The 23114-nt window shown below is 40.7% G+C and overlaps 2 protein-coding genes across 2 annotated transcripts in view; one reads left to right on the forward strand and one right to left on the reverse strand.

The window, feature by feature from the left end:
• pou6f2 (POU class 6 homeobox 2) overlaps positions 1 to 5803 on the reverse strand; it is a gene marked incomplete at its 3' end in the record, with an annotated part of 66694 nt that extends 60891 nt beyond the window's left edge. Inside the window, exon 1 of the mRNA XM_079181781.1 lies at positions 5766 to 5803. The remainder of the gene's footprint in view (positions 1 to 5765) is intronic.
• A 1464-nt stretch (positions 5804 to 7267) lies between these two features.
• Positions 7268 to 22939, forward strand: vps41 (VPS41 subunit of HOPS complex). Its single transcript, XM_079181705.1, has 28 exons — positions 7268 to 7450; positions 7796 to 7834; positions 11066 to 11173; positions 12526 to 12603; positions 13450 to 13524; positions 14433 to 14495; positions 15175 to 15240; positions 16806 to 16925; positions 17017 to 17163; positions 17250 to 17316; positions 18147 to 18244; positions 18350 to 18479; positions 18614 to 18729; positions 18817 to 18935; positions 19698 to 19779; positions 19923 to 20015; positions 20115 to 20242; positions 20498 to 20642; positions 20728 to 20769; positions 20859 to 20909; positions 20995 to 21132; positions 21215 to 21269; positions 21357 to 21497; positions 21594 to 21730; positions 21940 to 22039; positions 22130 to 22174; positions 22273 to 22352; positions 22610 to 22939. Exons 1-28 carry the CDS (start codon positions 7427 to 7429, stop codon positions 22688 to 22690), a joined length of 2568 nt encoding a protein of 855 aa, XP_079037831.1. The 5' UTR covers positions 7268 to 7426; the 3' UTR covers positions 22691 to 22939.
• The last annotated feature ends 175 nt before the right edge of the window (positions 22940 to 23114 follow it).

Here is a 23114-nt window from a genome sequence, read left to right on the forward strand (position 1 = left end):
AAACAGGGAGGAGGAAAAAAAAAGAGAAAACACCCCTGGTTAGATGTGCTTCGGCGTCTCACCCTCACCGGCTCCTTCTCTATGTCTCTACTCACTCTCTCTCTACCCAGCTTCTCCTTTCTATTGCTCACTCATCACTCTCCCTCTCTCTCTCCTGCTCCCTCCCTCTCCAGCGCTCTCTTTTATCTGAGGCTGGTGCTACCCCGCTGATACTGCCGGCTGCTGCCTGGTGAAGAACTGTTACGGATCGCGTGGCGTTACCATTATACCCTGCAGTCCTAAAACGGTGATACATCCATCTCCAAGGGCTCATTACTACCTGACATGTGCCTCATCTTCAGCAAACACTAAGCTGACAGCAGTATACAAAGAGGTCTATGGGCTGTGGGCTGATAAATAAATATAATTCCACATCTAAAAAGGAGATATGAGTGAAAACACACACCAGTGATTAGATCAATTTTCACATAGTTGGGGACATACATTGAGATCAAAGGTGACATGTTGCAGCAGAGTGTGAGGCAACATGAACTTAAGGCCTGATTTAAACAAGAGATGAAGTCACTGATGCTCCCAACATTTTAGCCCAATTATCTACATTTTTTGTCAGCACTTAAAAATAAGAATGAAGAGCATCTACATGACATGATCAGAGCATTATCTGTCTGAACATCTCAATGGAGAAAAAGAGAATAATTGATATAAACTGAAGCACCGCGGTATAAAAATACAAAGAAAAGCATTTTATGAATACCGTCAAATGTTTCAATGCTTCCATCGAGACATTTTCTCTCGAGGAATATCCAACACAATTAACAGAATCCAGGCTACGTATATTTTTATGACTTTTACAAATATCGAAAGTTACGTTTCTTGAAAGCCGTTGCTCTTACCTAAACAAAGCTCCAGAAGAAAAGAGTAAAAAAAAAAAAAAGGGTTTTCAGAAAGTCCAAATGTAGAAGTCAGTCAAACAGCAGCTAAAACATGCCACCACAGCACAGAGAGCAGCTAGTACATGTTTCTACTGAACCAGAAGCAGCCTCCTCAACCTTCGTGTATCTGAATGGCCACCACAGGTTCAAGCCTGGGGTTGCTTCCTAGGACAGGCACTGGAGATGTCACCTCCTCCCTCTCCCTCCCTCTCCCTCTCTACCTCTCTCACAGACACACACACACACACACACACTCCTCCTGTCTCTTCCCTCTTGTGTCCTCTGACTGGAGAGCTCCTCAGACAGTGTTCACCTCACCTCAGGCTCTGAGACACAGAACAGCAGGACTACGGCCCTTTTTTCTTATTTATGAATAAAGTCCAGCCTAAATATATCTGAGCAAAGGACAGGTGACCAGCACATATAGGCACAAAAAGAGGGTTAGTCCTGTCAACCCCCCCCCTCCCCCCACCACCCCTTCTATCAGGGTGGTCGATGAGTTCCTGCCCACAGGGGCCTTTTTAATGTGCTCATCACGGGAATCAGCCCTCTTTGATATGACACATGATAATCTATGAAAATGTTAATCAATATAAATAGTTTAAGCTGTCGTTAAAAACCTAAGCCGACTGGTCAATACTCATATCCCTGGTAACAATGTCACTAGTCATCAGGGCTTCATTTGTGGAGCACTTAAATGTGGGACACTGCGCATCAATGCACCTCTCTGCCCGCCGAGGTAAACACATTTTCCCCTCTGTCTGAGCCTGGCCATACTATGCATGCATTTGGGTCCACCCCCCACCTCCCACCTCCTCTCCTTTGAGTTGCTTGATAGGTCCACTGGAGGGCAAAATTAATACCTAATTGAATCTTGCAGTCATCAAAATAATCAATAGTTTTGTATTATTTATTCTTCACAGTCTGTTGACTGTTTGAAAGCTCAGAGGGACAGGGCAGAGCACAGGCAGCCCTGAAATTTCTACCGTTTCACAATGTAATTTTCACTGGGGCATGAGAGTTTGCAAGACCTATAAAAAATGAGAGTAGTGTTTTTTGTTAGGAGGTGAGGGGGAAAATAAATAAAGGAAAAATAGGAATCTTTGCCCCAGCAGCTGCAATGAAAAATAGAATAAACAAGCTACTGACACTTCAGAGAAGGGCATGGTCCTTTCTGTCCATCCCTCCATCTTTTTCCCTTTCCCCTTTTCTCCTTATTTCATCATATCAGGAGTGTGGCGGTACCTCTCTAATGCTGGCATTTCTCTTCCTGACAGACTCCAAACAAGTGCTGGGAATGAGATCAGAGCTCTAATCTTCCCCTGGCCTCTGAAGCTCGAGGATACGGGGGCAACACATCTCTCACCATCTCACGCAGCTGTTAATTACCTCATTTCAAAACAGTTTGCTTTGCCTATTTGCAATCATGCCACCAGGTTGGGTGTGTTTATCAATTTAAGCTGAGGGAGTAATGCAATTACACATAATGGGATAACTGTAATCTTATTGTAAAAATCTGTAATAAAAAGGGATATTCAAAAATTACCATAATAAATTACATTACTGGTTCTAAGCAGTGGATGTGTAAGGGATTAGCTTCATTTTTTAAAGTAACCCTGAGACCCCTGATTAGCAATAATGTGAGTTTGTAAATGTGTGTGTCTGAGAGGGTTGGTGGGCGCAGACATAAGGGACGTTTGTCTCATTTATTTTCTGTTCACTGAGTCTGGCCACAGCTCAGGAACAGGTTGCAGGAACAAGAAAAAGCACTCGATCCCCTCTCTGCCTCCCGCTCACCAAACTCCCCCAGTGGCCGAATAATCCGTGGTTAGCAGAGTCCCGGGCGTCATCAGATACCCATGCTAATAGCTAGTGGTCTTACCCAGGCTGTCGCAGTGCGAGGGACACTGTGAGGGAGTTCAGCCTGTGACCGACACACTCCACTCCAACGCTCGAGGATCCTCTGCTTATTGAACAGAGAGAAAAAACATCAATACTCATCATAATTAGCATAATTAGCATAATATAAGAATATGGAAACACAATGATCTAAAATATTTATACCAGTATTCAACGTGCACTGCCCAAACAGCTGGAAAGTACAACAGAGTATCTACTGTATAGCTGTGTTCACACAGTACATACTATGTAAAAAAATAATGTACTTCACTGTTTCTATGTCTTAATTAATCCTTTAGTCAACAGAAAATGAATCCACAACTATCTATACAATCAATTCATCAATTTAGTTATTTTTTTAAACATTTGCTGGTTCAAGCTTTTCAAAATGGGAGAATCTGTTCCTTATCTTTGTCGTTCATTTTATTAAATTTAATATCTTTGGGTCAAGCAAGGTGTGTATTCACCTTACTTGACCCAAAGATATTCAATTTACTATCTTAGGTCGTGGGATACGGTCATTTCTCACTATTTTAAGAAATGTTATAGATGAAATGGTTCATCTGTTAATTGAGAAAAGAGAAAAGAATAGGTGGATTAATCAATGAATAAAAAGGATTGCTTGTTGCATATATATATATATATATATATATATATATATATATATACCAGAAATTAAACTTTTCCTCATACGACCTGACTTTGGAATGTTATTGACAAAAAACAATAGTTTTTTCTGTATTTAGATCTAATTTATTTTTGGATTTTAAATATCATCCTCAATCTGTCTGATTAGTGTAATAGTTGCAGCTCCCCTTATTTATTTCCTTTTTGCGTTGGACAGTACACTCAAAAATTAAGCTTTTTCTAGAATGCATTCAGACATTTATGTGTGTACTTCATTTTTTATTTCTCCAGTATGTATTATGGAATTTAGACATATCTCTTGAATTCATAATCTCCATAATGCACTGGTGAACTGTCCATTGTCCTGTCCTTTGCCCAGTGCATGCTGGGATAGGCCTCAGCACACCTGTGACCCTGATAAACTGGTATGAAAAAATCAATGAAGACTGAGGTCTAAAATATGTCCAAAATACTCCCCATCATGTGTTCTCTTTTACACAGCGCATGTTCTTATAAATATTAAAGTTGTCATATCATGTGTTTTCCCTTTCCGTCATGTATCTCAAGCAAAAAATCACAGACACAAATCATCTATTGTCTGCAATTAATCAATAGCAGCTTTATTTTAAACTCATTACCACTGTTCTAAGTGTCCCACTGGATAAGAAGCCATTAAATAAAACTCTCATTAGCTGATTAGTTTTTCAGCTGGACCCTAGTAAGTATTCCTAGTAACGCAGTCGTAATGAAAGGACATAGATACTGCCAAAATTGATATCCGATATCTGCAATAACAAATGTTTTCATTGCTACAGTAAAATGAATTACTGTGTCACCTTTTTGGTCACTCTTTTATTTAGTTCACCGAGAAAAAATAAATGAAGGCTTATTGAGCTCTAATAACGTCGGTATGTAGTAAAAAATACTGTTAATGTGTAAGAGGGTATGCAAGATTATAAAGAAGACAAACATTCTGCTGTTTTAAGAAAAATATTTCCTTTCTCAAAGTTATAGTGTTGATTTACCTACTTTTAAAAAAGACTCAATGTAAAAAAAATATATTTCAAGAACTAAATACTGAACTTTACATGTTTGTGTTAGTGTATTCAAAGGCCAACAAGAACTCTGAAGCACCTCTTTTGAATAACTGTGCTACAGTACTGGGCAGATATCCCAACACCCAAATGTCTAATGTGGTAAGTTATATGATGATTTGTCTCCCCCTTAGGGTTATTAACCAAACTGTCCCCTTCTTTCATGGTAAGTGGATCTTTCTGTAGTTCCACCAACACCCCTTTATGCTGGTCATTAGTAGTGCTATTTATGATTTCTGCGATTTACTCATGAATAATGCAGCAGGTCTGTATAACTTTATCTGTCACATCACCAGCTCAGCTACTTCCTCTGAATACAGGATTTTGGAATAGCAGGCCAGTGGTATAAGTAGTCAAGATTTGAGGTGATTTTTTTTTTCCACACTCATTAATATGATCAGCAGTTATTCCTCTCTACTCCACTAAAGCTAAAATGCTCCCCAGTGGATGGTCGGGGGGTCAGTGAAGGCTGAGGGCTATCAAAGCAGTGTATTAAAAGGAGCTCTTTGAAGCTTGTAAACCACGGTGCCCAGCAGGTCCACAACAGATAGACGGCTCTGATTGGTCAGGTGTGTGTGTGTGTGTGTTTTTTGCTAGATCGATCCACGGAGCTGACATTCTGGAGCATCAAAGCTTTCAGCACACTAATCTGACTCCTCCTATGAGGGCAAGGGTTGTTTTTATTATTTTCCTTTTTTTTATCCTCGATAAAATGCCCATACCTCAGAGGGGCTCCTGCATGCTTATGATATCAGAGTGAGCGAAATATGTGTTTTAAAAGGTTTTAAAGGGGAATGAAAACATATTGAAATCATGCTCCTACACTGTATTTATCAACGGATAAATAATGCAACACTATAGAGAGCAGCAGAGAATCACAGGGCCATCCATGGGGCATAGCAGTGGCAGTAGAGGAGTGACACCGCAGAGATTCACACACCGCCGCTCCTCAAAGTCAGTATCCCCTCACACCGTCTCTGGAGACCTGTGCCACATACACACCCATGAAAGGTGTGAAAATCTGATTTCCCAAAAAGGATCGGTAATTCTCTGTGAGGGTGGAAGCCGCAATCAATAAATCATTGCTAAGTAGATTCTGAAGAAGAAAAAAAAATGATTCCCCCTTGGTATCAGTGCATTAGGATTCTCCTGAGGATGGATGGGACGAGATGAGGGTGTGAGACAATCTCAATAAAGAAGAGGCAAATCATACCTTCGCCATTCATCTGGACTCTGGCAAGCAGCTGTCAGCAGGGTGAGGAAGGACCGGGAGAGTCGACTAATATCTGAGGGATTCATTTGGCCATCAAGTCCAGGAATGTCTGGAAATATACAAAGCCAATAAGCTAATTGACTGCTTTTAAAACAGGCATGAACACAGCCCTCTATACAGCGTTTCAATGTTTTGAGCTCTGTGTCTGATATCGTGACCCTTCAAGCAGGAAATGCAGAAGGATTCTGTTTATGAAGGGATGGCAGCAATCTGCTTCAGCCATCCAGAGGTGGAAAGTAGATTTATTCAAGTATAGTACTGTATAATTTTGAGGTAAAAGTTGTATTTTTATACAACTTTATCCATCTACTCCTCTACTTTTTGGAGGGAAACATTTTACTTTGCAGAATCAGATTTTACATACTAAACATGATGCATTGTTAAAATGAGCTCTACTTTGACCAAACATGTAATAGCAATAACTAATATTAAATTAGGACTTTTACTTGCAGTATTTTCGTATTGCTGTACTGCAATTTTTTACTAGTGGAAGAAGTATCCAGATCCATTACTTTAGTGGCAATACAACAATGTCAAAATACTCCATTACAAATAAAAGTCTGACATTAAACAGTAAACATACTCATTATGCATCAGAATTAACCCTGTGCATGTTTTATATGTGTAATTAAAATGTGTATGTTGTAGTTGGCTGGGGTTGTGCTGCTTTGAACTGCTGTGTGTACTGTGGGCTATTCTAAAAATGCATGGTATTTCATATTGCTTATTATATATTTTTAATTAAAAACATCAAACTGCAAAGTGACCATAACATGAACAATTTAGATGTCAGATAAATGCAGTTAGTGGATTAAAATGTACAATATATGTCACTGAAATGTAAAAATGAAAAGGTATTAAGTACCATAAAATGAAAATACTCAAGTAAAGTAGCACAAAAGTACTTCAAAAACTGAACTCAAGTAGATTTTATGTATTTTATCCACTTGGAGAAAGTTGGAGGACAAATAGTTTAGCTAGCATTATTTTTTTGAATTTGGCACCTTTTCAAATTGGTGTTTTAAAACCTCTGTGAACATTTAATGTATGATTTAACATTATATATCCTACCTGTAATTGGCGCAGAAAGCCTTTTGCACACCTGAGCTGTGGTCTAATCAGCCAGAATAACTGAACACACCTGTATGGGCTTTCATTAGCTTTAAAGCGTTATTAGTGTAGCTTCATGGCTCGCTTAAAGGCACTTAACTCAGTCTCAAATATGAACAGAAGTGATTCAACAAAGTTAATACCGAGCATAAAGTACTTATAAAAGCAGAAAAGCTTTCGACAAATATAAAAACCACGTTGAAAAGGCCTCACCTGTTGTTAATTGGTGTCACCTCCTCCTCTTCCGACGGTTTGGCGTTGCTCTCTGCCAGAACGACTCCAATACCCACAATGCTTAGCGGCTTTGTTTCTGTCATGTGATTGAACTCATGACAGAGGGAGCAGGCTTCGACAACAAACATCAGTTTGCTGTATTGTGGATATTTTTGCAATGAGGCTAAAACAACTGCGATATTGTGGTCCTTCAACATGTACTCTCTGAAGACATTTTGAAATATTATATCGATTCTGCTCGGATACAGACAATAACAATGGCGGATGTGGAGGAGCAGGAGGTAAGCACAGCATGCTAACGGCTAACTGGCTAATGTTGTTTTCCGTGTAAGCATCAAAATGAATGAAAATTGTGATTCGTGAATTCTGTCTGTAGCCTTTTCATTTAGCTTGTTGTGTTTCTGTTTCTGTGAAAAGCTTAAATATGTGAGTTGATGGTAGCTTTACATTGATTTCTATGAAAGTAGAACATTGTAGCTGCCTACTTTCTGCAGCCTATATTTGAGTTAAATCATGTTATAATGCTCTGTCATTATAAATGTACTACTGTATGCTTCGGTGCTGTGATATAGTAATATTCGTAATGACAAATTGTTAAAATCCATTCAAAATATCTCTTCATTCAGGCCAGAAGACAAAGTGAGGAATTCACAGATGAGTCTGAGGTAAGAAACATCCCTTCGTGCTGCCTTTTCTTTCTCCTGCAGAGGTAGTTTCTTCCTGAGAGGAAGTGTATAAAGAGGTTAAAGGGGAACACAATTAAACCTGGAAATGTCGTGCAGTTGCACCAGTATGTCAGTGTAATAATGCATCAAGAGCAGCTTATTGTTGATGACAGGGGTGTGCATAGTTCTGTCAAACATGGGTGATTGTTGAACTCCAGTAAAGCCTCGCTGCCTCCTGGAAGGACCGTAATGCACAGCCTGCCTTTATCCTCCCAGCTTGATCCCGGAAGGATCGTTGTCAGATTTTGAGAGGTGTCAAACACTCATGAATTACAGATAGCTTTCCAGATCCATCAATGTTACGACTGAGCTTCGGCATGTTACGGTACACTTGTGCTTCTGAGAATCACAGGTAGGCTAAATAAAATATAGCTTTGTACGTCTGGCAGGAAGGGGAGAGTCTTTATAGGAAGCAGAGCATTGAATGAAATATCAGGGAAAGGCTCTCGGAGGGGAACTGTTAAGAGTGAGCGAAAGGAAAAGGGTAACATACCAGGCTTGTACATAGAAAGAGCTCCTACATCGGTGCTCAATACTGTAACAGGGTGAGTGTCTCTCCTCCAAGTGGCTGCAAGCAGCTGATTGTTTACTTAGAATACTGCAAATTAATACAACTTGGCGTCTTGCTGTACTGCTGTGAGCTGGTTGACAGCAGGCTCCATGGATGAAGGAAGTGAAGGCCTGTGTGCTCTACACTCTGCTGCTCACAGAGGAAATGAGCAGGACAACAACTTGATCTTGAAAGTAAAAGGAATGCTCTTCATCACCTTTTGTAATCTGGCTGGACTAGTCTGATTATCTTATGACGTAATAGAGGCAATAAGCCTTGCTGTAGGTGATTGGTGTTGGTTTGATGCCTCATGTAGTCAAGGAAATAGGGATCATTTTACCTCTCCTCTCCTGTCTCTCTCCTCCCTAAAGCACTGAAGGCACTCCTGTTTAGCCTTAATGCACATTTCTAACTAGTGCACTTCAGCCTATTTTGTCTTAACTGCTAATAGACAAAGAATATGCCAGAAATGGTTAAATACAAAGGTAGCTGTTTAAACAAGTTATATGATATTTAGTCACAAAATATGCTTTCATCTAATAACTTTGGTCATAAAAAGCACAAGAGACGGGTGGGCAAATTAAAGAAAATAACAACTAAGTGTCTTAAGTGTGTTGAACTACTTCAAGGAGATCACCGTCTCACACGTCTCCCCAGCATCTCTCATCGGTGTTTCCCTATTATTCGTCATCCATCTGTACATTGTGTTTAAGGTGCAGGATGATCCATTATGTTCTTAATATCTCAGTCAGTGACTAGCGTGGTCTTCCGTGTGTGTATATTAAAGCTGGGATCCTTAATGTAGACGGTATATGTTTCAGCACAAAGGCCAGCTCGGTGGTTGACGAAACAAAAGGAAGCTTCCAAGAGACGGCAGAAGTTTGGAAATGGGTGGTTTCTCTCTGGGGATAAAGTTTGCTTTTGTTGTTTGATACACCTTTTGAAACCCGTGACAAATGCTCCCGCATCAGAAATCTCACAACCAGAATACAAAGGAAATAGCCTGGATATGGCGTTGTTGAGTGGGAAAGGATTGTTTTTGAAAATGACATTTTTTCCACGCTATTGTCCCCCACCTCCAACCCAGTAGCACATAATGGCAGACACTGTTTTGAGTTGATGCACCCTCTGGGCAGCCACAGACTGTGCAGCATTGGTTATAAACTGAATTATGAGTAATATTCAGGCTGTGACTGGCCGCTAGTGTTGGAAAGTGTAGCACAGTAGAATACCGTAAGTTTGCTTTATGAAATGACTGACTTCATGTTTGTCACTGGGGACGAACGGTCTCGTGAAAACACGGCTTTATGCCGCATTTCACGCAATATGATGGAAATGTGTTTGTGCATACATCTCCTGATACACACATGCGAGACGTGTGAATGTCTTGGAAGAGGCCAGAATAGACGTAGGATTGACCGTTAGTCCTGCTGGGTTCAGTGCCTTGCTCAGTGACACTGTGGCAGTGACGGTGGGCACTGTGGATGTGAAACCATCCCAAAATATCTTATTTACATATCAACTGTTTTACAGTAGTATCATACTGCATGTTCGCATATGCAGTATATATAAATATAGATTTTTCAAGCACATGTTCTGTGTTTCCAGGTTCAAAAACGATGTGTTTCTTTGCCATTTATGATAGTTAAATAAATATATTTAGGTTTTAAACTCTTAAGTCGGGGACACAAGACATTTGTCGTGTTGATTTTCTTAATATTTTAGTAAAAGCACAAATAGACAACCCCACAATATTGTCGCAGTACCTATATCGAGGTATTTGGTAAAAATGTTTGTGATATTGTAGTTTCTCCATATCGCCCAGGCCTAATTTAATGGACGGAAATATTAATCAAGGAATATTGAGCAGATTAATCAATAATTAAATTAACTGTTAACCCTAAATGGAGTTTTTTTCTTGTTCAAGCTAAATGAATGTAATATTGTACATTCTGCAACAAAACCTCCACATATATCACTGTGTAGCATAATGTGTTCATCAACTATGGCTTAAATTCATTGTAATGATCTGATGGAGGGGTATTAAGGTTTTACAAAATGATGTGGATGAATGTATAATTCTAAGCAACAAAAACAAAAAAACATGTCAAGTTAAGTCAATTTTATTCTACAAATTTGCCTCAAGGGGCTTTGCATTGAATGCATCCTCTTCTCCTTGCAGAGATTATACATTGTTTACATCCATGTTTCCTCCCTAGCTGTCTTCCTGCCTGTGTTGATGCATTACATGTTTTTTGACGCGTTACCGCCGGTCAGTCGGAGGAATAGTGTGAGTGTGTGGAAACTTAAAAACATTGCTCCACAGCGCCACTAGTGGTCAGAAACTCTGCAGGGCACCTTTAAGTTGAGTTGACACATAAAAAGTCATAAAGTCAACTCCACCTCTTTTATAACTTCTTCTGACTAGTTTCAAAATGTATCAGATTTAAGATTTTAAGCACAGGATTTAAGTAAATTGAGATGGACATTCTGTATATTTCAGTGTACTGCATGAAGGGTTTTCTGAACTACAGCATTTGTTTTGAGGACTCTGTGCTGTCGTAATGAATGCCTTTTAAGAAAATGTACATCACATAGTGACAGTGTACTCTGTCGACCAGGAGGAGGACAGCGAGGAGGAGCCCAAGCTGAAGTATGAGAGGCTCTCCAATGGGGTGACAGAAATCCTCCAGAAGGATGCAGCCAGCTGTATGACCGTCCATGACAAGGTAGGGCTGCTAATCCACCACCCACGAGTCAAGTCCACCTCTGGTTTCACATTGTTTATGGACACATCTGAGAGCTGGCAGCCCATTCTTTTCTCACCTTTCCCCTGCTTTTCCTCTCAGAAGACACCGGGCGCCATTGTCTTCTCTTTTTATTCCCACTCTTACATATTTTTTCGCTCCTCTCCTCCGTTTGTCCGACGTTGATTCTTTTTTTTTTTTTAAGCGGCCACTCTCGGCGAGATGGTTAATCGTTGTGGCACCGGCAGCACACATGCACGCCTGAGCAGAGCAAAAGTCATACCCAGTTACGTCTCCTCACCTGATGTTTTATTAACCGCTATTGATTTTCATTTATTTATTCTTACTTTGAGGATTTGGTCCCCTCTTATATATATATATATATATATATTTTTTTTTTAAACCCTCAAGATAGCAACCGCGCCACAGTGAGCGACGTCGCTGTTGCTGGAATTCTGAATTTGATCCGACTGTCTTTCTCCCTGTGATCTCTGTGCTTGTGTGCCATGCAGCTACCTGTGTGGTCACAGCAGCCCCCTCCGCCGCGGCAAACTCCCGCACAACCTTAAAGCCACCGACGGCACATATTGCCTTATGTTGCCTCATATTTTAAGTGTCTGAATCGGAATTTCATTTGAACAATTCCATTCTGATAAATCCCTTTTAAAAGTCGCTCCGCCTCACAAGGTTGAACCCTTTTATTTATTTATTTCTGGTTATTTTATTTGGGGAGATTGCAGGGGCTCTGTCTGACATGCTCAGCTGTGCCTGTAAATATAAGCATTTCATTATAGACTGCACTGAAGCATGGTGGACTCGCCGCACATCCACATGCTGGTCTAGAAGGGAGGGGGATTAGGAGGAGGCCACGGAGCAGGGGCTGGGGTGGAAGAACACACACTTAATCTAATGCCAAAACCCCCCAGTTTCTATAATTTTTTTGTCCCAGTGGACTCGCGTACACACACACACACACGTGCACTTTTGCTGAAGCACAAAACACAGAAGGCAGTTGCTGCTCAGTAGAAATAATAGCTCTTTGCTGGGCAAGGAGGTGATTGGCTTGCACGGGAAGAAGTCAGATGTACAGCGCATTTATTATGCTTAAGCATTTTAATTTGAGGAGAAAAAATGCCATTTCACACTGTATGCTTTAATAAATAGGGCTTTTCCACCCCCTGCAATTTCACAGTTTTGCCTCCAAGCCCACCCAATCCCCACGCTGCTCATGTCGCTCCAGCTCCAGGAAGTGTTTTTTTCTAAAGTCTTGAATATGTTTCATGTATCCTCTTTCTAATGCTGGTTTGATTTATTTTGCATTTGTCCCTTTCCAGTTTCTTGCACTAGGGACCCATTTTGGAAAAGTCTACCTGCTGGACATCCAAGGAAATGTAACGCAGAAGTTTGAAATTGTGAGTACAAGAATATAGTAATAAAATGCATTAGCCAAGCTAAAGACGAATGCTAATATTGCAAAGATATGATATTAATATTAATTAATATTATTAACACTAAATAATATAAATTTCCTGACTTTTCCTCTAGCGCCATATTGGATTTATAACCAGCTGTGATCTCTCGTAGCATATCGGATTTAGGCCCACTGTTTAACTTTACCCACACAGTTCTGCTCACCTGATCTGAAAGAAAACGACTTCTGAACAATAACTTAATTTGCGAGTCAAAAACATGCGGTAATCATGGCTGATTTGACTGCAGTGTCCCTGCTGAGCACATTGATTCAAGTGCTGCTCACCTAAGGAACCTGTTGGCCAGTTATCAGTCAGAACAGGAAAGGCGCAGCTGAGTTCTGGCTGATGGATTTGTGATTTGTATAGTTATAAAAAGTAGTTAATATGAATACCAAATACCCAGATGAACATAATGCACTGGAGAAATAAAGCAAAATACTTGATCTCCTTTAGTCTACACAGTCAACCCTTTAGGTTTTTAAGTAACATTTTCTATAATTTATGCCACTTAGTTGATCCTTTTATCTAAAGAGCCCTATAGTGTCATGAATGTGTAAACTTTAAGAGCATCAGCAGTGCATTTGGACCCCCTAACCTTCGCGGTGTTAATGCCACGCTCTGTGCATTGACACATATGGGACTGTGCATCCATTACGTAGTCACAATTTCTTTTTTTTTTGCCTCTTTCTGGCATTTCACTTAATGGGATAAAATGTCAGCCAGCAACATTTGGCCGGCCACAAAGATATTCACACCCGCCGATGCCACGATATTGTGTCTCCGCAGAGTTCAGTGAAGATCAACCAGATCAGTCTGGATGAGAGTGGAGAGCATGTGGGCATCTGCTCCGAGGACGGGAAGGCGAGTGAAATCTGTGTTTTTCATCTTTCATAATTCATCCTCAGATTCATATAAATCTCTTTTTATCAGGGTTAAACTTGACGCTAATGATGTGGAACTTGAGGAGTGAATTTTTTACCTCCACAGTCGGAGCATTAACCTGACGTTTTTATCTTTACCATATATGCACGTATTTTTTTTTCATGATGCAGGAATGTATAAAAAGCTTGTACCTATTTTGACTAGAAGGGGAAAGGATTGCACTCCGTTGAGCTGTCAGTCAGCCATCAGCCGTCTATGGATACCCTCTCCATGTTCTCCACCTTGCTGTTATCTTGTCTCTTCTCATCATTACCACCATACTTCATGGATTTCACAGTCAAGATATGCTCTCTGATATCACCCTCCCCTTACTTCTAGCACTCTGGTGGCAAAAAAAACAAGATCTTGTCGCACAAAAAAAAAAGTGGAGCACACAATTAAAATCAATGCTGCAGCAATTGTTCGCCCTCAACCAATTCAGTTGGCTGTTAATCCTTTTAAAATCTAACTTAATCCTTAATCGCTGGTGCGGTTCGCAAAAGCAGATTGCATCAGAGTTTTATATTATCCCTCTACTTTAAAAACAAAAACGTCCCCTTTTTTGGGGCCTCAGATGAGGAGAAACTGGGTGTCGTGTACTCTAATGGTACATTAGGGTTTGTTGTAGCCAACTGAGGCTGTGGTCGGGTTTTTAAGCCCTGCGGGCCTCAAAGAATCAACTTGTCCACTAATTGGTGACCCAGCGGAGAAGTAGAGAGCCAATCAAAGTCTTTTCTGACCACAATTCCCCCCGCTGGCCTCGGATAGTTGCAGAGGCAGCAATTAAAGGAGAAATTTTGAGTTATTCACCTTTTGCTTTCCGTTCTCCCGTCTCATCTCTGTTTCAGGTTCAAGTGTTTGGTCTCTATACAAGAGAGGGCTTCCACGAGACCTTTGACCATCCCATCAAAGTGAGTTGTTATCACATTTTCTGAAAACTTGAAGGAATGCTTCACCCACAAAATGGTCATCGTTGAATTCTTTTAAGAAAGCTTAGTTTCCCTCAAACTGCTCCGTGGTGAACGAAGAATCAAAAAACAGAGAAATGTCTCGATGAATTGAAGTGAGTGAGGGGCCGTGTTTAACAGCAAAACTTTATCAAAATATCAGTTTTAAAAACTCGCTCGCACAACTGGTGCTGAATAATCCAAGTCTCAGTTATCCGGTCTTCTGCTCACTACTTCACAAACGCATGCATCATTGCCTGAACTTCACTATTTGAAACACTTCACACAGATGAGTAGCGCGTCTCCGCAAGCGTGAAACTGTCGAAGTGTTTTAGATCGTTGATTTCAGTGTAGATGTTTGTGTTTTGCTGTTGTTATATGCAGCCCCTCCCCCAATTTACTTGAATTCATCAAGACTCTTCCCCGTTTTTTGGCCGTGGAGGCATGCAAGAGGAACAAAGTTCTTCTTCAAGAATTCAAGGTAACACAGGGTGATTATTGATAAACTAATAGTCATTTTGTGGGTATTCCTTTAAGTGTCTTACTATGCATCTGTTGCTACAGCATTACCTGCATATAACATAACGAAAGAAAATCACATTTCTGTCACTCTATAATCTGTCACTCCTGTATTGTTTTGCAGGTTGTTGCGTTACATCCTCAGTTCAGCAGATCAAACTACAAACAGTTTGTCACCGGGGGCAACAAGGTAGGCTTGAGTGGTATTTTCCCGTGCAGTCATTATGTCCAGTTTTCGCCATTTCCTGCCACAATAATTCATCCCGATTGTGTCCGAGGCGAAACCGAAACCAGCGGACCTTCTCACTTTGGCTCGGCTGACGGCGATGCACGGGCCTTTGTCTGCTGTGAAAGGCTCTTAGTTTTCTGTCTCTTTGCTGGAGTGCTCTCGGGAGAGCTGCCCATTTTCACAAAGTGCTGTTCGCTCAACGGTGTTTGAAAGGCGATGCTTCACAAGCACGGCAAGTAGATGTCATTATCAAGAGGGTACATAGTCTTAGGATTTCCGGGACGCGTTCAGGGATCTCGTCCTGAAAGTCGTCTCTGGAATGTCACTGCGGAAGGTGAAAAGTATCTTAGACATTAGATTTGTCATTTTGTTGTTTGTGGAAGTAAAACCACCCAGCTATTACCACACGCCAATTACTGTACACACAACTATGAACTGCTCGGATGTGGCGTCATTCCAAAACCACCCATAAATAAAGTATACTGACATTTATACAACAGGGGTGAGGAAAAACAACTTTATTTGATGAAACCCCATTGTTAGTGTTACTTTGCCATTTTCTTTCAATTGCCGCTGATTCCTCTCAGTTCCAGGTTGTGAAGGCCTCCACAATGTGCCTGTGATGAAAATCAATAAGCCTCAACGGGAGCCACATCCTGTCAAAGGAAATTCAATTTTGTCTCCGCAGTTCTTTTGTCATATCATCTCTTTGTCGAGCAAACTGTTTATTAACACAGCCCAACTGCTGAATTAAAGAGCCGATACAACCTTCTACCGGGCATCCTTGGTAATGTTATGCACATTTAGCTGTTTATATAGTAAGGACAGTAACAATGCAGGGAATGTGAATGACAGGCTTTGTCCTCGACGGCTTGTACAATACAAGCATGAAACTGCAGTTGATGAATTGGCCCAGCGGCCGCCTTGATACCACAATGCATTGTGGTTTCAAAAAAACAACATTCTCGCTGAGCTTCCACACCTTTTGTGAGACGGTAGATATACATTTGTGTTTAAACACTTGTTTCTATACTTGTATTCAATAAATGATGTGTGTCCTCAAGAAGCCTCAACCATCATGATTGGAGGAAGAAGGATGTATGAAGTCATGCTTGTACTGCTTTCAGCCCTTTTCTTTATGGCCTTCACACCATCTTCTACTTGCCAATTACGTCGACCATGTGAAACTGTAAAACGACGTCTTCCACCACTGAATGTGAAGCTTTCTCACTTAAATGGAGACTAATGAGCAATCTGTCTTCATTGTCTTTGTGCCTAAATGCCCCGAAGTGGAATCAAGATCTTCAAACGAGGACTAAAATACGTTTTCTACGTCATCATTTGCAGGCCGAATTAGAAAGTTGTTAAATGTAGAAGGGTGTTTCACTCTGTCATCCGACACAGCTGCTGACTGGCTGCGCCTGTGTGATGTTCTATTCATCTGCTGCCCTCTGTAGGCCGGGCTGCACAACTGCCAACCGTGTGGTATTAAAAAGTATTAAATGTGCTCCTGTGGTCTTTCTCAGCTGCTCCTGTATGAAAGAAACTGGTTGAATCGCTGGAAGATGTCTGTGCTACATGAAGGCGAGGGCTCCATCACTAATGTCCAGTGGAGAGCTAACCTCATCGCCTGGGCCAACAATGTGGTGAGTGATCGGTCACGGGCCTCAATAAACAGTATATTACTGAATGTGTAAAATGTTTACGCTTGTTTTTTTTCTCCCTTGTGTCTTTTAGGGAGTTAAAATCTATGATATCGGTACAAAGCAGCGGATCACGAACGTGCTGCGGGATAACATCAGTCTGAGGCCCGACATGTACCCCTGCAGCCTGTGTTGGAAGGACAACAGCACTCTCATTGTCGGCTGGGGCACTTCCATCAAGGTTTGCTGCTTTTCTATTTAAACTCATTACTGACACCAGCTGTTCCCGTGTTTCTGACTTTCTGTAACCTTCTTATATCTCCTCAGATTTGTGTTGCGAAAGAGAGAAATCCTACTGAAATGAGAGACCTGCCCAGCCGCTATGTGGAAATAGGTATAAAATGCACTTTATGATGAACTATATGATGGTAAACTTTATTTATAGACTCACAAATGCTGTTGTGTGGTTCACAACATAAAGCAAGAATAAAAGTAGATAAGACCAGATTAAAACGCGGTGGTTAAAAGTGATCAGATGGAATAAGAAGGAGACAAATTAACTTCAAAGACAACAAAAACAAAAATCTGTGTCTCAAGACCACTTTTTGAAGGTCTGTGTCTCACTCTCAATCGGACGCATTTTTGCTCGGTCTTGTCTCGGCCTCAAAAAAAGCAAGGATTCTGTATTTTATTCACAAACTCATGGTAAACGTATACATGCATGTATAAAGAGGCGAGTGAGGAGGAACCTTCATTTGTTTTTGGGATCTTTCAGATTAATTTGAGGAGTTCCTGTGTGGTTTGCATGTTCCACATTTTATCATAAGTGTGGCACGCAGTGTGGGACTCACCCTGACTTGGTCTTGGTCTTGATGCACTCTGGTCTTGGTCATGACTTGGTCTCGGTTTAGGTGGTTTTAACTTCAACACTGGACAAAAGTGTGATTTAATCCGGAGGCCAGCCACCTTTATCTGCCTAATATAATATACATACATGGATTTGTGTTGTGGATAATGATGCAGCGACATTTTGACAATAAAGAGAAAAGCAAGTCAATACAGTAAAACAGTAGATCTCACATTCTGGTTAAAGAGGGCGCATGAAATGCATAGAATGTCATTATGTTACCATTCCAAACTTCCAGATGAATTAAATGCGCTCTAATATGGTGTCTATGATATTGTCCTTCAGGCTATTTTGTTTGGTGTCTTTTTTTCAAACAGTTTCTGCATTTGAGACCGAGTTCTTCATCAGTGGTCTGGCCCCGCTGGCAGATCAGCTCGTCACCTTGTACTTTGTGAAGGAGAACTCTGATCACATGGTAATAACTCTTCTTTTACATCACATATATATATATATATATATATATATATACATATATATATTTTAAAGAGGCTAATATTGTGTTTTTTTGGTGTGTGTGCAGGATGAGGAGTTTCGTGCGCGGCCTCGTCTCGACATCATCCAGCCTCTCCCTGAGAGCTGCGAGGAGATCTCTTCGGACGCGCTGACCGTGCGCAACTTCCAAGACAACGAGTGCAGAGACTACCGCCTCGGTGAGACCATAAAAACTGCCCTCAGAGAAATGTCACGCAGCCTTTTCCTGCGCCCTGATTTCATTATGCCTCGTCCAACAAATGTCAGCTCTAATGCTCAATACGCAGAGGCATAAATGTATTTTCATTAACAGAGCATTCTGAGGGAGAGTCGCTCTTCTACATCATCAGTCCCAAAGATATCGTCGTGGCCAAGGAGCGAGACCAGGATGACCATATCGATTGGCTGCTTGAAAAGAAGAAATATGAGGTCTGCGCGGTTGAATTGTATGAATGTTGCAAAAGGTTACGGTCTACGATTATATAGCTTTGACTGCGTGTCCTGTTGCTGTGACAGGAGGCGCTGATGGCTGCAGAGATCAGCTTCAAAAACATCAAGAGACACGACGTTCAGAAAATTGGGATGGCTTACATCAATCACTTAGTGGAGAAAGGAGACTATGACAGTGCTGCGAGGTAGGTTTCACTTCTGCAGCTATACAGTCAGGTAATCCTTTTGATAAGTCGTACAGTGAGTGAGATATTTGGAAAAACTGTCTTTTTTTTACATCTCCAGAGTCCTTATTAGAGAAACTTTATATTTTAAGCGTTCAGCAGAATGTTTCACTTATGTCTTTATTTGTAATTGTAGAAAGAGGGAACACCCTTAGACATGATCCAACATTATGCACAAAGACTATATTGTTTATTCACTGTTGGCCAAGACAATCCTGGCCAAGATGACAGCATGAAAGTTTCACATAAAAGCCCCCAAAAAATTTAAACAAACAACAAAAAGTCAACCAATGACTTAGCAGTGTTGTTCAGTAATGGGACATGTACATCCAACGTTGAAATAATCCCTCATCCTGTTTTTACAATCTTCCATGTTTATAAATGAATCTAGTCTAGACAACAACTTTAAAAGCGCTTTCATCCAAGAGGCGCAATGATGTGTGCAGAAAACCGAATCTGGGCCAAATCGTACCGCAGAATTGTGCGCTAAACCTAAACACAGAAGATGAATTTGCATGCATGTATAAAATATCATCATTATTAATTGTTGATAAAAGTTTGAACAGAAAGAAAAACGGCATTTGTTTCTTTAATACAAACCCTATTTTCACTGAGTTTTTGTCAGGTATAACATTCCTTATGAATTCACTATGCCACTGCTAACAAAGTCACAAGCCACAATGTTCTTGTTTCATCTTAATTATTCACGTGCTTCTTATTCAGGAAGTGTCAGAAGGTTCTTGGAAAAAACATGGAACTCTGGGAAAATGAAGTGTACCGGTTCAAGACCATCGGACAGTTGAAGGTAGGAATTGATGTTCCTTAATAGAACTTAATTACTGAAGTGATTGTGTTCATGAATCAATTATGAAATGTGATGCATGTTTTGTGTCTTTTCTTCCAGTATCAGTATCTTATCAATATTGCTCCACCTGTCTCCATTTTCAGGCCATCAGTCAGTATTTGCCCAGAGGGGATCTGCGTCTCAGACCGGCCATCTATGAAATGATCCTCCATGAATTTCTCAAAACTGACTATGAGGTACTTTGTCCCTGAATTATCCAGACATCCTGTACCGCTAATCCACTGGTTGATCGTCAGATTTAATGCTTTGTCCTTCCTCCTTTGCTGTCCACAAAGGGTTTTGCCACACTGATCCGGGAATGGCCTGGAGAGCTTTATAACAACATGGCCATCGTTCAGGCAGTCAACGATCACCTGAAGAGGGACCCCACCAACAGAACGCTGCTCACCACTCTGGCTGAACTGTAAATGAACTTAACGTGTGCATTAATTGACCAATTTAATAGATATTAAGGGAAATATTCAAACACAAGTTTCTGTTTTTTAATATTATAACAACATGATGTGTATCTGTGTAAGCTTGGTTGGACAATATTTGTCTGCAAAGATGTATTTACTGAGGCGCCTGCAGGGTTGAAGGAGTAATGCTTTCAATGTATTAAAAATGACACAAAATCAAATCTCGTAAAGCAACCTGTTGAACCTTGATGCTGTTGCAGATACACGTACGACCAGCGGTACGACAGAGCCTTGGAAATCTACCTGAGACTGCGGCACAAAGATGTTTACCAGCTGATCCACAAACACAACCTTTTCTCCTCCATAGAGGACAAGATCGTACTCCTCATGGACTTCGACAAAGAGGTAAAAGCCTGGTCGCAGACTGAACATTTTATTATCTTCACTTTCACATGTTTGAGTAATATATTCTCCAAATTGACGTTGGCAGAAAGCTGTTGACATGCTTCTCGACAATGAGGACAAGCTGTCGGTGAGTGTTCCTGGCTTCTCTCGGTATTTAATTAAGGATGCGATGACACTCTGCAGCCCACTGATCCTGTTTCTCTTCTCTGCTAATAGACAGACAGGGTGGTGGAAGAACTAGCGGACAGGCCCGAGCTTCTGCATGTGGTGAGTTGAGATAACTTTAAATACAATCGTATTAACCCTCAAAATGTAATCCAGAACTGATTTGACTCATCTTTTCCCCCCACAGTATCTCCATAAACTGTTTAAGCGGGATCACCACAAAGGCCAAAAATACCACGAGAGACAGATTGTCCTGTATGCCGAATATGACCGTCCAAATCTCTTGCCTTTCCTGAGGGACAGCACACACTGCCCGCTTGAAAAGGTACAATTATTACATCCTACTGCGCGTCCAAGTTTCCAGAAGGTACAAAAGATTAATTATGTCGTCTCCTCTTTTCTGTCAGGCTCTCGAGGTTTGTCAGCAGAGGAACTTTGTAGAGGAGACTGTCTTCCTGCTCAGTAAGTGTTATTTAGTCTCTGTTTTCCTGCTTTAAGGGTGTTTTTAAATGATTAAAAAGGAAACTAATCCAGCATGTTGGCTCTCAGGCAGGATGGGGAACTGCAGACGAGCTCTGCAGATGATCATGGAGGAGCTGGAGGACGTGGACAAGGCCATCGAGTTTGCCAAAGAGCAGGACGATGCAGAGCTCTGGGAGGATCTCATCTCTTACTCTATCGATAAGCCACGTACGATACAGTCTCCCATCGACCCTGTCATTCTGTCTTTCTTTGTCGTTCTCTTACTTTGATAATATTTCTTTGTCCCTGCTATTGTCTCCCCAGCATTCATCACCGGCCTCCTTAATAACATTGGTACTCATGTGGATCCCATCCTGCTCATCCATCGCATTAAGGAGGGCATGGAAATCCCAAACCTCAGGGATTCACTTGTAAAAATCCTCCAGGACTATAATCTGCAAGTAAGTAAATAAAGTAATCTTCATTTATTTAGTCGTGTTGGGCCTACAGAGGATTTAACAAGAGTACAGCTATTAAAACTGTTCTTCACTACTAGTATAGCTAGAATTAATAAGAACATTTATGAATATTTATTTTATTTTTTACTCAGCCCTACTATTCATCATGTTGTTTAACTTATTAAACCGGCGTTTGTTTTCTCGTTTCTCAGATTCTTCTGAGGGAAGGGTGTAAGAAGATCCTGGTGGCCGACTCCCTCTCGCTGCTCCAGAAGATGCACCGAACACAGATGAGAGGAGTCCGGGTCGACGGTGGGCGCACTTTCTTTCTTTTTGGTTAATGCAGAAGCAGATGAAGTTGTTTTTAAACTGTACTCATGCAAGTGTTGCTTTTCTTTTCAGAGGAGAACATTTGCGAATCGTGTCATGCTACAATATTACCGTCAGGTGGGTTTTCTGTGGAGTTGTTTCCAAGTATTTTACTGTTGTGTTTCATTTGAAAGCTATTCATTGCTAGTTTCTTTGCTTCACAATCTGTGTTTCAGATATGGCCAAACCCTTCAGCGTGGTTGTGTTTCACTGCAGACACATGTTTCACAAGGAATGTTTACCATCTTCAGGAACAGTAAGATACTTCAATTTTTCAATTTCTGTTGGTAACTTTTGAATCAGATGAAGTCATTCGATATGGAATCCCTCGAGGGTCAATTCTTGGTCCACTGCTGTTTAATTTGATCCCACTTGGCTTCACATTATTTATTTCATTTGGTGTTGAGTTTTGCTTGCTAATCTTTCTCTGGGCATTGTTCTATTTTATGTGAGAATCTTAAACATTACTTGGCTGTTCTATATTGAGACTATTTCATCTTTTCCCTCTTTCAGATTCCTGGGGTGCAGTTTTGTAACATCTGCAGTGCGAAGAAGCGCGGGCCAGGAAGTGGAATCCTGGAGATGAAAAAATAAACAAGGATGTCTGCACTCACAATGTTATTATTGATGCCTTTACCTTCCCCCTGTTGCTTTCCATTTTCTGTCAGTACATTGATCAATAATATCACCATCCCTCTGCCAAAATGCAAAACGTATATATTGGATTGTCTCTGTATATTTAAATCTAACAACTATAAAGTGCTTTGCTTGTTTTGCTTGCCACTAATGTGATTTGGCGATGAAATACCTGCAACGTCTAAAAAATAAAATCACATAAAAACGTTTTGTGGTTTGTGTCTGATAATCACACATGTCAATCAATTCCGAGGAGAAAAGAAAATGTATTTATTCTTCAAAACTTAGTAATTGATTTTGTCAGACTTCTTCCTCAAATTATTGATATTACAGCATGATTTGGTGCACACAGACATATGAAACCAAACAAGAAGATGTACAA

This window comes from Pholis gunnellus (assembly GCF_910591455.1).
Source record: "Pholis gunnellus genome assembly, chromosome: 20".
Taxonomy (NCBI): Eukaryota; Metazoa; Chordata; class Actinopteri; order Perciformes; family Pholidae; genus Pholis; species Pholis gunnellus.

Bases quoted from the DNA above. Each gene is read 5' to 3' on its own strand.
- vps41 (XM_079181705.1), top strand. From the start codon at position 7,427: ATGGCGGATGTGGAGGAGCAGGAG. The intron at 7,451-7,795 runs GTAAGCACAGCA...CTCTTCATTCAG, and splicing joins CGGATGTGGAGGAGCAGGAG to GCCAGAAGACAAAGTGAGGA. The intron at 22,175-22,272 runs GTGGGTTTTCTG...TCTGTGTTTCAG, and splicing joins TGCTACAATATTACCGTCAG to ATATGGCCAAACCCTTCAGC.